At 43.7% G+C, this 15,724-nt stretch overlaps 1 protein-coding gene across 7 annotated transcripts in view; it reads left to right on the forward strand.

Moving 5' to 3' along the window:
• The first annotated feature begins 2,999 nt into the window (after positions 1 to 2,999).
• The window catches only part of CADPS (calcium dependent secretion activator), a 415,573-nt gene continuing 402,848 nt past the window's right edge, over positions 3,000 to 15,724 (forward strand). For 2 of the 7 annotated variants that reach the window (XM_074344561.1, XM_074344562.1), the window contains exon 1: positions 3,003 to 3,867. In XM_074344561.1, coding sequence (XP_074200662.1) covers positions 3,430 to 3,867 — 438 coding nt within the window. In that variant the 5' untranslated portion in view covers positions 3,003 to 3,429. Of the gene's footprint in view, positions 3,868 to 15,724 lie in introns of all 7 variants that reach the window. The other 5 variants (XM_074344564.1, XM_074344563.1, XM_074344558.1 and 2 more) reach the window with 4 other exon arrangements.

Below are 15,724 nucleotides of genomic sequence, written 5' to 3' on the forward strand. Positions count from 1 at the left end.
CCAAAGTGTCTATTGATTGCCAGTGAGTCAGATATTCCCTCATAATTGTGGCTTTTTTATAATCACAGCAAAGACTTCAGAAAAGAATGGGGTCTAGAAATAATCAAGGTCCAGATGATAAAACCGTGATTTATAAAAGTCATTTCCATTTCCTCTAGATTTTACTTTAGTGGGTAGGATTTAAAAAATTCAATGTTATAACTTCTACTTTTATGATACGGTCTCCAGATGGCTGACTAAAATTTATTCCATCACCTTAAGGTTATTCAAGTTTCCTACAAAGCAGAACTGTAGGTGGAGGGCAAGCATGCAAGCACCTAAAATAGCTCGTTTGAGGATATAAATACTTACATGTATCAGAATCTATGGTAGAGTTATATGTTTTAAAAGAAGAAGATGGATGTTAACAAAAGGTAGACAAACGTTAAGAGCCTTTGGATGTGTTCTTAGGTTATTTTCTTCCTTGTTCATCAAATTTGCATCTAGGAAACCCACAACTCCTAGTTTAGATGCCTAAGGAGTTCTAGTTAGCATATCTTATCTTCAGCAGTAGCAAAGAGTTACAGTATCTCCAAGGACAATGAATTGACTTTCCCCTAAGGTAAAAAATATCTTTGAAAGAATGTACATTTTAAAAGTCAGAAATATACACCTTTTGAAAAAAATTATAAAAGTTTTTCCAGTAAAATCTGTTTAAGTTTCTTTAATTGAACACTCATGGGTGTATTGCGAAGTGTTAGATTTATCTAAGCAATGTCCTATTTGATAGCCAAATCATAGGTTTATATGATTAACAAAAGATAGACACTGAGTTTGTTTCAATGAGTAGAAATGGAAAAAACCCACAAAACTCCCTCTAAATTGGCAAAATACAAGACTAAACAGAACTTTATCACAGCGATTGAGAAATTCTAAATGGTTCTAAATACAGAATTCATAGTCACTCCTCTACCAGTGCCTAGCAGTGACACTTAAATGCTTTATCTTGCTTACAGAAGATTTGTCCAGTTAGGAAGTGGCTTTGTCTGAGCTTCAAGAGCACCCCCTCCCTAGCTAACAATTCATTTCTTTGTGTGGTAAACATGCTCCCCCCATTTGGCCAAATGTATTATTATCTCAGCTCTTTATTCCCCACTCCTCAGTTCCCTCTTCCCTACCCACACACCACCTCCATAACACTCTGTACGTTACTTGGTCCCTTGTCCTATCACGATGGCTTTCCAAATCACTTGTTCCACTTGTAATATCTCCCCTTTTGACCACCCATTCATATGGTTCCTTTCTTTAAATTTGAACTCTCTTATTTGAGAAGTATATGATTCTTTTCCATTCCCAGCTGCTTCATTCAAGCAAGCTTTTAGCAGTTTACCAACTTGAGTTTGTTGATATAGTGCCTTGAAATAAATGCTGTCAATCTTTTTCACATGTTTATGTTGTTATCTCCCAAAGGAGATTATAGACTTTTTAAGAGAATGTCTTCTAAAAATTTCACCTACCCCAAGCACCTAAAACAATGTTCACTCTGTGAAAAGGTGTTGAATAAAGTTTTATTGATTGACTAGCCTACTATATTTCCTGTTTCAGGGAAACCAGTATAACATAATTTGAAAATCTTTTACTTCTTTAGAAAAATTTAAAAGTGAGAACGGCCAAGATGTAACAATTTTCACATTACTGGATTACTTATCTTAAATTGATACAGAATGCATGATGACCATGAAAGTTTTGGTCATCATGAGGTGAGTAGGATGAGTGAAGTCAAGTATGAGCTATACATATATTACTTAATTTAAAAAGTTAAACAGGATTGTTGGAATGAATGTGGAGCTAGATGTTTTAAATTCATTTTTGGGTCTCAAACAGACTAGCTAGAAGGCTTCCCTTGAATATCAAAGCCCACAGTAAAACTAATGGTAAATTTTAAAATACATAAAGACAGATGTGATGTAAACTTTAAATTCACACTACACTTTAAAAATAACTCCCACGAGTGTCGACGAATAATTAGAGCATTTAAAATACATAAATGTAGGAGATGGGGTTGGGTAGGGGAAGAGAGTTCTCTAGATAGCCGGAGATCCAAGGGTGGGGCGTGGTTTGTTTTCAACCCATCTGCGGGTCGCTGATTAGATTCAGCACGCTGGCCAGCTCCCCCGTCCGCCGGGTTTATTGGCTTAAGTGAAAGGTGCAGGGGAAGGCAGGCACCATCTGCTACTTTGAATTAATAGATAACCGAGAAGCAGGAAGAGTGCAACAGAGGCAACGCATTCGATGTTGTTGCACTGAGTTTTTAGGGTGCCTTTGATCTTGGGGTCCCCGCTCCTCCACCCAGGTCTTCCAGCGAGCCAGAATGGAGGAAGGGCCGAGCAACCAGAACGCTTCTATTTCTCTGGTAGGCTCACCTCAGCGTAAAGTATTACCAGTTCTTGGAATTGAAGAATGTTCATCACAGCTTTTGCAAGGCAGGCAGGGGCGGGGGTTCTACTTAAATAGTTGAGCTGCACGGTCGATACGCCAATCAGCTCAAAATTGGATTCACGTTTATTTTAATAAGCGTGGGCGTACGTAAAGTAAATGTCTGGCATCAGAGTTGACACAGGTGAGGGAAACTCGCTGAGCAGCCCCACTGCCCCCATGGCCCAGGTATGAAGAAAGCTGGGGGTAGGAAATAGCCTCTTTCTTTCCCGTGTAAGATCTCGCCGACCTCCTCTTAGGCCTCTGAATTTCTTGTGTCCAACAGCCCACTTTTCGCTGGCAAGAAGTCATCACTGGTTTGCCTATTTCTTCCTCCCCCAAGAACTTTTTGTCCAAGGGAGGGGGAGAGAGGTCCAAGCCAGGAGACCTGGACGAGGAGGAAATTACCCACAAAGACGAGGTGGTGAGGAGGACGGGGAAGCATTAGGGTCAGCACGGAAGCTCTGGGACTTTGCGGACGCTACGCGTTCTCCCCCACCTCCAGCCCTCTGCAGCCACCCTTTACGTCGCGGACACGGGAGAGTTAAGCCAATAAACACGTAAGCGCCGCTCCCTCCCCAATCGGCAAGATGCCTCTTCGGCTCTAGGCTGCATCGACAGCTTGCAACACTCGGCATCTTTTCTGGAGGCGCCTCCTTCAGCGGCTGCAGATGGCATCCGGCTGCGGGCTCAGGGCTCGCAATTGACTCTCCCTCTTGCCCACCTCGGGCCCACGGACGCACCTCTCCCTACCCCTCCTCCCCTCGTGCTCCTGGGAAGGGCTGAGCCCAGCTGGCTATCGCCGGGCTGAGGAAGCAGTCGCGGCGGCCGAGGCTGAGCAGCAGCGCTCTCGCTCCCTGATTTGAGAAGAAGCGCCCATCCGGGAGAGCCGACCCCCGGCTGCTTCCAGGGCCCCCCCCCACCTTTTGCACCCCGGGCAAGGGGCTCCAGGCGCCCTCCTCCCCAGGCTCCACCATGCTGGACCCTTCGTCCAGCGAAGAGGAATCGGATGAGATCGTGGAGGAGGAGAGCGGCAAGGAGGTGCTCGGCTCGGCCGCGTCCGGCGCGCGCCTGTCTCCCAGCCGCACGAGCGAGGGCTCGGGCGGCGGCGCCGGGCTGGGGAGCGGCGGCGGCGCCGGAGCCGGGGTGGGCGCCGGCGGCGGCGGTGGCAGCGGCTCGAGCAGCGGCAGCGGGGCCGGGGGGTTGCAGCCCAGCAGCCGCGCCGCTGGCGGCCGGCCCTCCAGCCCCAGCCCGTCGGTGGTGAGCGAGAAGGAGAAAGAGGAGTTGGAGCGGCTGCAGAAGGAGGAGGAGGAGAGGAAGAAGAGGCTGCAGCTCTATGTGTTCGTGATGCGCTGCATCGCCTACCCCTTCAACGCCAAGCAGCCCACCGACATGGCTCGCCGGCAGCAGAAGGTAGGTGCGCCTGGGAGGCCCAGGATGCGGCGCCGGGACGTCGCCAGGCGGGCGGGGCGAACAATGGGAGCTGGCGGCGCAGCTGGCGAGGAGGAGCAGGAGGAGGAGGAGGAGGAGGAGGAGGAGGAGGAGACCCCACCCGGGGGAAGGGGCGGCCAGGCCCTGCCCAGGCCAGCGCCGAGCGCGCCAGGAGCTGTCCTCCACTAGCCAGGGGCCGGGAGCGCAGCCCCGGGTGCCCGGGCCTCCCTGATGGAGAGCGAGGCGGGCAAGTCCCGCTTGATGGCCCGGGAGGCTCGGGGAGTGACTTGCAGCCCGCGGTGCCCAGAGAGGCCTGCCTCGCTCGCAGGGCTCCCAGCACTCTCCAGCGGCGGGCGGCTGCGCTCAGCTCCGGGCCCGCCCTCCTGGGCGTGCGCTGGGCGGGCGGGGGCGCCCGGCAGGTGGGGGCTCCGGTGCGGAGCGAGTAGAGCGCCTCCGAGTCGCGCTCAGGCTAACCTGGGCAGAGAGCCACCGCAGGGCTAGGCGGGAGAAAGCGATCCTGGAAGGCGAGGCTTCCTGTGACACTGTGAAGGGCACCCTCCTCCCTCCGCCCGGGTCAGCTGATCATCGATTAGGGTCGCCTTGGGGTCCCTGGACACCCCTTCCCTCTGGCCGGGCTTCCCTCCAATCTCCCTTCTCCTCCTTCCTCATTGACCTCAGAGCTGGGGCGCGCCCCTGGTCCTGCCGGGGTCAGTCCCTCTATCTTCCTCTCTTTGACCCTCTTCTCCTCTTCCCAAGGTGACTTGGCCGCCACCTTCTGGCTCTCCGAGGCCCTCCAAGCCCCGCCGCTGTTAGCTTGATAAAGTGCAGCTGCAAAAAACCCCTTGTAATTATAAGCATCAGAAAAGCTTTTTGTGTCTGAGACTGGGGCAAGGCTGAGGCGGCTCCTGGCTGCCTTTGATGTGAAAAAAGTGCCTATTTCTAAGAGCTGTTCTCCAGTTACGGAAAGGAGGGCTTGGCTACTGCAGGTTGAGGGGCAGTGGCTGCAGGCCAGAAGAGAAGGCCCAGGTGGAGTGAGTGAGTGAAGAAAGTCAGCACCCTGTTCTGTCTCTTTTAGATGACTCTGCAGCAGTTGAACTATCAGAAAAGCCAAGAAGCCCTCCAGCGGGGCGGTGTGAGGGGCGGTTAAAGCCAGCTCTAACCCCAGCAAGGTTGGGAGACCAGCTTCCTAAAAGAGTGGATTCTTCAGTTGCTACCAATTAAGGCTGAATTGTATGTTGCCTGTCGTAGCATGTTAGGTTTTCCTATATTTATCCACCCTTATCTCAAATTAGCACAGACTTCTCTGTTTGTTTTGCTTGTATGTGTACACACATCACCCAGAGTTGATGATTGATTTCAGCTATCACAAGCTTGGATATCAGTTTTATTGAAAATGAAACTTATTACCTGGTTGAGAAGGAGCAGGTGCACTCTACACTCCACTCTCCACCCCGTATCAGTGGTCTGTAGCTTTTTCAACCTGGATTTTGGACTACAGGAGAGCAAAAGTCGTCTCAGAACAGTAAAAGTTTTTTGGATATTCTTTTAAGGTTGGATCTTGGGTCCACAGGGCCTGATATTTCAAGCTTCAGGTTGGAGTTATTTTGGTAATTGTGTCTTTATAGCAGGGGAATTTCCATCTCCAAAATCTATCCCATTAGTAATTTAGTAACAGCACCCACTAAAGATGTCCTATTCCTTTGGCAATGAAAACCATTGTCACTTAAAGAAGAATTAAACAAACTTCCCTTTAAAGAAAACTTTAACTTCCCTTTATCAGTCAAAAGGCTCTCTAGTTCTGTCCTTCAAATACATGCTGAAAACAAACACCGGAATGAGAAAGAAAGAAATCTGTTCTTATAAAGACCTTAAAAAGCTGCCTCAGGGCTGTTGGCTGTCCTGGGAAGGCGAATATCCATCTCTTTATTGCAAAAGAAAACAAACGCCTCCGTTACTGTATCTTTTAAGTGTTTAGTGCTTTTCTGGAAAAGGCTGTTTGGCTATATTTCTCTCCAAGTACATAGCTTAGAATTTTCACTTTCTTTTAAGGAGTAACCATTAAAAAAAAAAAAACAAACCTAAAAGTTTGCATAATCATTGTGGTAAAATTTAAAGCCAATAAATAAGGCTGATGAACTAGAAAATGAGGGAAAATGATGTGGAGAAAGGGACTAGTGTGGCATGCAGCAGGGACAGAGAGAACTGTCTGTGGCAAAGAAGTGCTGAATTGGGGAAAAGGAAAGATCGTATTGTCAAATCATCACGCTGTAAGCCTGAACGTTACATAATGTATGTCAATTATATCTCAATAAAGTTGGGGGGCAGAGATCATATTGCACAGAGTATAATAGATTTTATGAAACCAAATAGTCTATAGGCTACCATTTTTTGAGTCCCTACTATGTGCAAGGCACTTCTCTTAGATCATTTTTTAAAAATAGACTTTATTTTTTAGAAAAGTCTGAGATTTATGGAAAAATTGAGAAAATAGAACAGACAGTTCCCATGGACCCCAATTTTCCCCTATTATTCATATCTTACAGTAGTATGGTACATGTGTTACAATTAAAGAACCAATACTGATACATTATAGTTAACTAAAATCTACAATCTATGTTTCCTTAGTTTTTACCTAGATTTCTATTTCTGTTCTTAGAACATTTTAAGTTGTTCTCGTAACTTAACCAATGTAGGAATTACCGTCCTCATTTTTAGAAAAGAAAACAGAGACTCAGAGAGGTTTTGTAATTTGCCTAAAGGACTACGTAGACAGGTGTAAGAGTGGGAATTTAGTCTTGGGGGGGGTCTCTGATTTCAAATCCTTTCTTTTTAATGCGCAACACTGATGAGGAATATTCTAAAATGAAACACAGAACACTGGCATCTGACAATATACTTTGTGTACTTTGTTACTCAGAGTTACTTCTATTTGAGTTGAGAGAGGCCTGCCCCTCCCCCTTTGGGCACCTACAAAATACTCAACACGGGCAAAATGAACATTGAAGTACTAACTTCGTAAGGAGTATGAAAAAGAGAGATGGGCTGTTGGCTGGTAAATCTGAGCAGCAGATTGTTGTCAGTGTTTCTATGTGGTTCGAGCTGAAAGAAAAAAGAAGCATTTTAGTTCAGAAGAACAATCGGGAAGGAGCACAGGGAAAAGGTGGCATTGCCGGATTATTCTGACAGTTTGTTACTTTGGTTTCGCTTTTACTGAAAAAGAGAAGGCCTAGGCTTTCCAACCATCTTCCCAGTTAAAAGAAGACTTTAAACAGGCGATGTGAAAACGGATTTTATCATTTGTAGCTTTTTTTTTTCTTCTTGTGCTAAAGGCAGGTACTGTAAACAATTCTGTGTAATGTTTAGATTGATAGGGCCAGTTTTTTAAATTAGCTAGTAATTATTCATAGTGCTTGGATTACAAATGTCCACTATGAATATTATGTGTGCATATGTAAGTGTGTATACGTGTGTCTGTATGTACTTGCTGAGAAAGGGACAATCCTAACCTTGTGTCTCTTCTCTATGAATCCTCATGTCATCCGAGAGGACCTTATGATTAGATCAAATGTGTTTGAAGTTCAAGTTACTCATTTCTATGTGATTCAGCTTATATATTTTGCCCTGAAATTATGGCTAATGTTGAGTCACTGTTAGCCACAGAAATTGCATCTTCATTCATTGACTTCTTTGACTTTGTTGTTCAGTTATGACTCAAAAGCCCATAACTTTCATAAAAACTTAGGACCTAGTGCTAGGTGGCTATATATGTGTGTGAGTGTGTGTGTATTTTAAATCAATAATGGTGATTCATCCATTCAGATACGCTTTGGGGCACTTGGGTTAACTACACTATTCAAAATTCTTCAGGGTTGTTTTGTCAATGCAACGTACAGTTGGCATGTAAAAAAAAAAAATTACCTTTTGAGAAAACTAAATGACTGTTAAACCAGGATTCCTTCTAAAACAATGATAGGTTTTCCTCTTCTTCAAGGAAAGAATTGAATCCTTTAAATATGCTTTTTGGCATTTTCCCCCCAATCTTGTTGGTACATTGTGCAGGAACTGTTATACACTGGTACTAACAGAGACATTCTGAGGATGTGAAATACAAAAAATTAATAAGAGAGGTTCTTGCCTCATTACACACTTGGAATAGCCTTACAGTCCCCTAAAACTGGACTGAAGAACAAAGGAAATTAAATCTTTCATTCCTGAAAAATCGTACCGTGGAAAGTGGTAAAAGTCAAATGATTCTGAGGTCTTTCTCCTGCAGAAGCAAATTTAAAACACATTCATAGGCTATCACATTGAAATATAGCCAGTATTTGGGGCCGGTTGTTTATACAGCTTAAGTTGGAATAATTAGCAGAGTTCTACTAACTTAAACCAAAGTTCAGAAAAAAGACCAGTTATTCATTGCACTAAGGACTCTCCCAGGCTCGGTGGCAGAACCAGAAGATTGCTCTGAGATCGGCTTCTGAATTGGGAAGTTTACTTTCTCGTTTGGAAGATAACATATATACATGTCAAATAAGTTGAGAATGATAGTGGTTAATTGTGAGATGCTGAGTACCAATTGTAAAGTAGGGGAGTGGGAGAGAGAATGTGTTTGCATGCACACACTCACAGAGAACTGGATATAGCAGTTGGGAAAATCTTCATGGAGGAAGTAGACTCGGGTTAGGTCTTAAAGAAATTGTATGATTTTTGTAAGCATCGGGAAAGGCAGGTATTCCAGTCTGGAGAAGAGCATGGGGTAGCAGGAATGTGGAAAGGAGTCATTGTTTCTGGGAGTATTAGTCTAATTCTTTTGGTTTCAAGTGACAGAAACCCAAATGAAGTGGCTATGTAAATAAGGAAATAAGGGGGAGGGGAAAGATTTATTGGAGCATGTAATTGAAAACTCCGGTACAAGGTGGTTGACTTCAGGCATGGCTGGATCTAGGAGTTCAAATGACTTCCTTGACAGAGTAAAGGTGGCTGATGAGGAGAAAGATTATATATTGAAAACTGTGTTTAAGCTCAGACTCTACCACTAATGAACTACTGATTGCAGGCAAGTCATCTTCTAGCTCTAGGGTAATTTCTTCATCTGCCTTATGAAGAGGGGGTAAGGAAGCCTCAGATAATCTCTGTCACCTCTGCATATAATTGTTGATGTTTCTTTCTGGGTAATGAGATTACTCATGATCAAGACTTAAAATTTCATTTAAACTTGTATTTAGTATGTTTTCACATTACAAAGTAAGGCAGTGTCTTGAAAGAATCTGAGATGATTAGAGATGAAGTCAGTGTTTACCCTGTCCAAGTATCAAAATTTTTAGATGAGGAGGTGAGATCTTAAAAGGTTACAAGGCTACCAACTACACAAGAGGTCCAGCTTAGGGCATGAAGCTCACCCACACATCTATTTTGTTTTGTTTACAGTGTATTTTTCAAGTTTTTGAATTAGTTCTCAACATTTAAAGCTTTCATGACATTTCACGTAAAAAATATACATTTCTGGCTTCTCCTAGAATTGGAAGATGTAGCATAGCCGAGCCTTGAGTTTTTATGATTCTGCGAAAGTGATAGACGTAAGAGAACAAGTCATCACTTAAATAATGGAATGTTAATCACTTTTAACTAAAATTGTTTATTCTAAGAGGAACATCATCTATACCTGGTTGGTGGGACACCAGCTATCTGGTTCTTGCTATTATGGCAGAGATAATGATGGTCTGACCCTGGCCTCTGTGATGCAGCCAAGAAAAAGATCTGGAATTGGAAACTCTGTGTTCCCTGTCTCTGGCAACAGTTTCTCTGTTAGGATCAGATTTATAGTTTGCGCAGAATTGGAGGACTGGCAGTCAGAGTTACCTTATTATTTTTTCATTTGTTAATCCAAGCGTGGGATAGAATTACTTCTCCATTGTTAGCAGGTAAAGAAAAGGAGATTAAGTCAGTCAACACTTTAAAGTTTGGTCATTGCTTTTGACATAATGCTGGATAGTGAAGGACGGTGGTTAAGAGCCTGACTCTGAAACTTGAATGCCTAGGTTGGCTTTCCTGGATGTAGCCCAAACTGGCTCTGTGATTTGGGGCAACTTACTTAAACTCTCCGGGAGTCAGTTTACTCATCAATAAAGTGGGGATAGTAGTGGTACGTCCATCATTGAGTGAATATTAAGTGAGATCGTACAGTAAAACTCTTAGAACAATGCCTGGCATGTGGTAAGTGGTATGTAAGTGTTACTTCCTGTTATTGCTAAGTTGTGCAAATTTGGGGGTATTTTTGTCTGCGACAGGACTGTATGTAAAGTACTGACCACAGCCAGCCTTACATTCATTATTGCTATTATCGTCACGATCGTCATCATTATTGACATGATAGGCAAACCCAGGATGGCAGTGGTTACCATGACGGCATCATCTACCAAATAGATGGGGTATAATACATCCCTGTTCATCTTTTGTTGAGTTACTTGATTAACTCTGCAGGCCATCAGTCTCTAGTTCAAATCCCTGATCAGTTTTGTGACTTAGTCGCTATATGACCTTGGTTGCATTATCCAGTCTCTTTAAGTCTTAGTTTCCTCATCTGTAAAATGGGGGAAAGGAATAGTGAGGATTACAAGAAACAATGTATGTTAATTGCTTAACAAGTCCTTAATAGGTGGTAAATGTTGAACAAACATTACCAGTCATAGTAATAACAGTGTTCTTGCATTTTCGTCCACATTCCCCCATTGCTATTTCAAACTGTAATCCCTTTGCCCATGCTGTTCCTTATGTTTGAATATCTTTCTTTCTTCCCTTGATTTGTTGGTTTGTCCTTTCATTAAATCAGGTGTTACCTCCTTCAAGAAACTTTAACCAAACCTTGTATGGGGCTAAATGCTCCTGTAATTCCCTAGTCTGTTTCCACTTTTCCTCCTTTATATCACATTTAAATTACCTTTTCTGTATGTGCCTATGGATAGACCGTAGGACTCCCAAAGATAGGGGCCACGTCTTCTTCCTCTTTGATTCCCCATCTCCTGAAACAGTGCATGGCACACAGTAGGTGCTTGTAAACACCAGCTGTTGAAATTCTGCACTGAAGTTTTCTTTCCTAGGATATTTCTAAGGAAAAGAAGTGAAGGGGTCTTAAATACAGTCTGCCTCTATCAAAGAGACCCAACTTACATACTTTTATAAAAGCTTCAATGGAAAACAAGGAGGGTAAACCAATTAGCACATGACCTCAAAATAATTTATGTAGCAGAAACATACCATCAATCACTCCCAAACTGGTTGATGTGTTCCAACAACTGACGAGTTTCTAGATCCGTTATAGAGAAAGGTCTTCTTTCAAAGACCACAAAGCAATTACGAAATTTTTGCAGTGACTGAATCCCAGTTGAACTTGAATCACTCTAGCACATGTTTAAGTGACCAAACACTAAGCCAAGGTAAGAACTAAATCTCCATACTGAGCATATGTTTTATTTGACTTAGCTCTTTCTGAAGGAAAAAAAAAAAAAAAAAAGTCAGTCAACAGCACAATAGTAAAAGTTAGGCTGTCGAAAAAATGATCCGTCTCAGTGTTGCCAAAGTTATATCATAGAATCTAAGTTTTATATATTTAATGTAAATAAATACATTTCTTTAATTTTGCTCTCTTGCAAGATTTTGGCACTGTTTTTCTCATTGTAAGCTGTCTAAAGTCCTTTTCAAAGACAGAATGTAAGTAAGTAATGAGTATTTGCTTTTGCATTTTGGATGTGGTAATAAGCATTTAAGATGGGTGTGAAATATCTATAAAGTAAAAGTGCTTAGATATGGATTTTTCTGGCATCTTTCACTAGTCAAAGGGAAAATTACCTTTGGCAAGCCATTGCTTTTATTTAAACAAGCAGGGCAAACATTTGAGAGGTTTGAAAAATAGATTGAATTATCAAGCCCCCAAGTGTCCAGAGCTTCTGGCTACCCTTGTAAAATTGAGAGGGATGGGATAAACTGATAATGTACCGGTGTCCTCGGGCAGCCAATGGGAGGAAAATAACCTGTCATGTGGTGTTTCTCAGGACCACTTCATGCAGTAGGAAAGTTCTGAGATAACTCTGGAGTTCACTTAGGGATTAAAAATAGAAGTCTTCTGGGAGCACACGCTAAGTTTCAAACCCTCGAGGGCCTGCCGTGTTTTCAAAAAGACAATGGGATTTTTGGCAAATACGCGGAGTGGTACAGAGAGTCTACTGTGCAGCTTAAGCAAGCAAAGGAAAAACACTGAAAATTCTTGCAAATAATCATGCCTTCTGTTGCCCATGCAGAAGAACAGTCTTTTGGTGTGGATGGTAGGCATAGCGTTGTTTAAGCAAATGAGTTAAAATACATCTTGAACATCTACTTTGGCGATTTGATTTCTGACAAGTACAGCAACTGTTGTCTCTACAAGGCAGCGTGTCATAACATACTGTGTTCAGAACATTTCTCGGGGGCTCTTTCGTATTCAAGTTTTGTTTGTTATACATCATCAGAGAACATTGTTTTGGACCACTTCTACATACAAGAAACTCACTAAATCCTGTAGGCAAACAATGGAAAGACATTTTGGACAGCTTTCCTGGTCTCTAGGAACCTATCAATCTGGTCGAGAAGCTGAGATACATTGACAGGGAACAGAGCTCATAGTATAAGGCGGGATATGGTGAGCACCTGCATCTTACGTATTAGTGTTTTTCAGGTCTCCATCCTTGGCTTTTTATGGGTTGATTGTGTGCCCCCCAAAATCCAGATGTCAAAATCCTAACCCCAGTACCTGAGAATGTGAGTTTATTTGGAAATAAGATCTTTGCAGATGTAATTAGTTAAGGTGAGGTCATCAGGGTGGATCCTAATCCGTTAAGACTGGTGTCCTCATTGACAGGGAAAGCTGGACATAGGGACAAGCATGTGAACCACCCATGTGAAAAGAAAGGCAGAGATAAGAGTGATGCTCCTGCAGGCAAGGAACACCAAAAACTGCCAGAAGCTTGGAGACAGGCCTGGAGTATATTCTCCATCATGGTTCTCAGCAGAACCAACCCCACCAACAACTGTAAGACAATAAATTTTTGTCATTTCAGCCACCTAGTTTGTGGTCCTTTGTCACAGCAGCCCTAGGAAACTAACACAGCCCTCTTCTCATCTCTGTCCCATCTCTCAGCAGCCTCACCACTGATGGTAGCTTTAGCTACCAACATCTCTACACTTCCATTCCCAAATCTGGATCTCCAGGACACGCCTCTCCCCAGACCTCAAATTCATACATCTAGTCATCTGCATCAATGCTGCTGAAGGTGTGCTCTCAGACTGGTGCATTCAGTTAATGCTTTGTCTTGGGTCTGCAGCGAGAGAAGGAACTTGACCTAGAATGTAAATCACCTCGCTGCTTTCTTCAAGGAAGTCTTGCTACAAAAAAATTGTCCGTGGAAGTGAACCCATCAGCGGTGAAGTTGAGGTCATTTCCTGTACTAGCACTTGATCTTGGTGCAGACCAGTAATAAGCAGTTCCCAGAAAGCACAGGTCTACATAGTACACTTGGAAGAGCGTTGACCTCCGTCACATCTCCCCTAGGATGTCCTCGGACCACTCAACAGTCGAATTTCTCACCAAGACACTTTGCACCTCTATTTTCCAACTCATTGAAAATAAATTTATTGTCTTACAGTTCTCAAGTACAGTTCTGGGGCTACTGTGTCACCAGGCTGTTAAGGCAGACGTGTGCAACTCAACTTCAGATCTTTACCGTTAGTCGTTCCCTCCTGGCTACAAAAGGATGCACATGCCTTGTTGAGGTTCCCCCTGAGCAAGATTTTCTCTCTCTCTCTCTCCTCCTCTTCATCTTCATCCCTGCAGTCCTGCTTTGGGCTCTCATGGTGGCTTGCCTGGACTTCTGCAGTCACCTTTTAACTGTTCTCCCTGCTTCCTTTCTTGCCCACGTTCCATCCAGCTTCCAGAGTGATCACGCCAAAGCACCCATCCCATCATGACCTTACCCTGCTCAGCATTCTTCTGCTGCTTTCTGCTGCCTACGCAGGATAAACTCTAAACTCAATTGCGTGCCCTCTAAATTATATCGAATTTTGGTGATCAGTATGCTGATACATTCCCGTGCAGGTGCAGAGACACTCCGGCATACCACTGGGGAGAACATAATGACTCTTGGACAAAAGTGGTAGAGCTGGTCCTGGCGTAATTTCAGAAAATGTATGTGTTTTCTATTTCAGGTTCTAATTGACCTAAAGGATTCAAATGGAGCTCAATCTGGCCCCAAGAGGGCCTGAGCACCACAATAAGCCCAGGTTTATATCCAGCCTACAGGAGGGCAATGGAGGGGGCTGGCTAGTAGTACAGTTCCGGGATCTGGAGAGAAAATTTCCGAGTGTGCCCAACCAGACTAGAGGAGATTCTTGGATTTCTTCTGACAACCATATGATTCTATCCCCGAAACTGAACCTAGGTTTGCACAGTCATCTGGGTGTCGGGGTATATTCAAAGTCCCCGATCTTCTTCACTCCTCCTCAAGTGGGAAGATTCTGATCTTAGTAGTAAGAGTCCAGAAAAGTTATTGGACTACACTTATTAGCCGTCAGAGTCCCTCACATTAAAAGGGAAATACAAAGTTCCCAACAGTGTCTCTTTTTGCACATTGTTGGATACCATCATCTTGTCTACCTTTCATCAGTTAATAGAGATGGTGAGATCAGGATACAGACATAGGGGTAAGGAAAGATTACATGCTCCAGCCAAGTCTTCCAAAGTCCAATAATAAACAGGGATTTTATTTTCCATTTGTCATTGTTATCCGTGTGTGTAGCTCTCCTGAGAAGATAGGTGGCTTGAGTCTGTGATAAGATTCAGGAATTCCTGGGTCACTAGGTCATTATACCATCTTAAAGACTTCAGATCACTACATTAATTACCACAGAGGATCATAGCCGGCTTCCTGGAGGAGGCTGCATTGCAGCTGACGAATAGGTTTTGAATTCCCCCATTTGAATGTGGGGAGGCAGGAGAATAGACATTCTAGGGACAGTGTGAGCAAAGACACAGAAGCCACACAAAACTAAAACAAAGAGTTTAGAAAGGTAACTTGGGGCCAGGTAATGGTAAACACTGAATACTAGTAGACTTTGTGTGTTGTCTTGTATGTGACAGGCTGTTGGAAGCCTTTGAAAATGACTTGTACCCCTGAGTAGCTCCAATGGAAATACCGTTGAACTGAGGCCCAGGGCCTATCACAGATGATGCGGACATCTGAGTGATTGGCCTTGGCCTTGTCTTGATGTGATGTGTTTTCCCACAAGGCAGATTTTCCGAAGAACATTGTCAACACAAGCAGAATGTCTTATTTGCAAAGAACAAGATTTGCTCCAGCATCTTTCCATGGCCAGGTTAGAAACAGCTTCCTGTCAGCTTTGACAATGGCTCCACATCACTTGCCAGCTTTCCTGCTCGCCTGGCAATGGAGACAAGCAGAGGGTTTCTCCCCACCATCTACTTGCCACAGGCAGCCCGTGTACTTCAGCATTATAGACCTTCAAAGCAAACAGACACAGGCTAAGATTTGTGCTTGTTTTAATTAATCAGAAGCACATTTCCCGCACTCCATACCCCACCGAAGCAGCAGTTGTAAACAACTGTGAATCTGCCATTTGATCCAAAGAGCTTTTCATATTTTTCCCTCCATTTCTATGTGCTGAGAGCTCCAAGGTGTCTTTTAGTCAATATTCCATTAGCACTGGAGTCGGAAGGCTGTGTTGAGCTCTTTACAGAGGAGCAAAACATAAGTTCCTTGCTCTCACCTCTTTGTGTGCAGAAAACCATCAGTTT

The sequence above is a fragment of the Camelus bactrianus genome, chromosome 17 (genome assembly GCF_048773025.1).
Source record: "Camelus bactrianus isolate YW-2024 breed Bactrian camel chromosome 17, ASM4877302v1, whole genome shotgun sequence".
NCBI classification, from domain to species: domain Eukaryota; kingdom Metazoa; phylum Chordata; class Mammalia; order Artiodactyla; family Camelidae; genus Camelus; species Camelus bactrianus.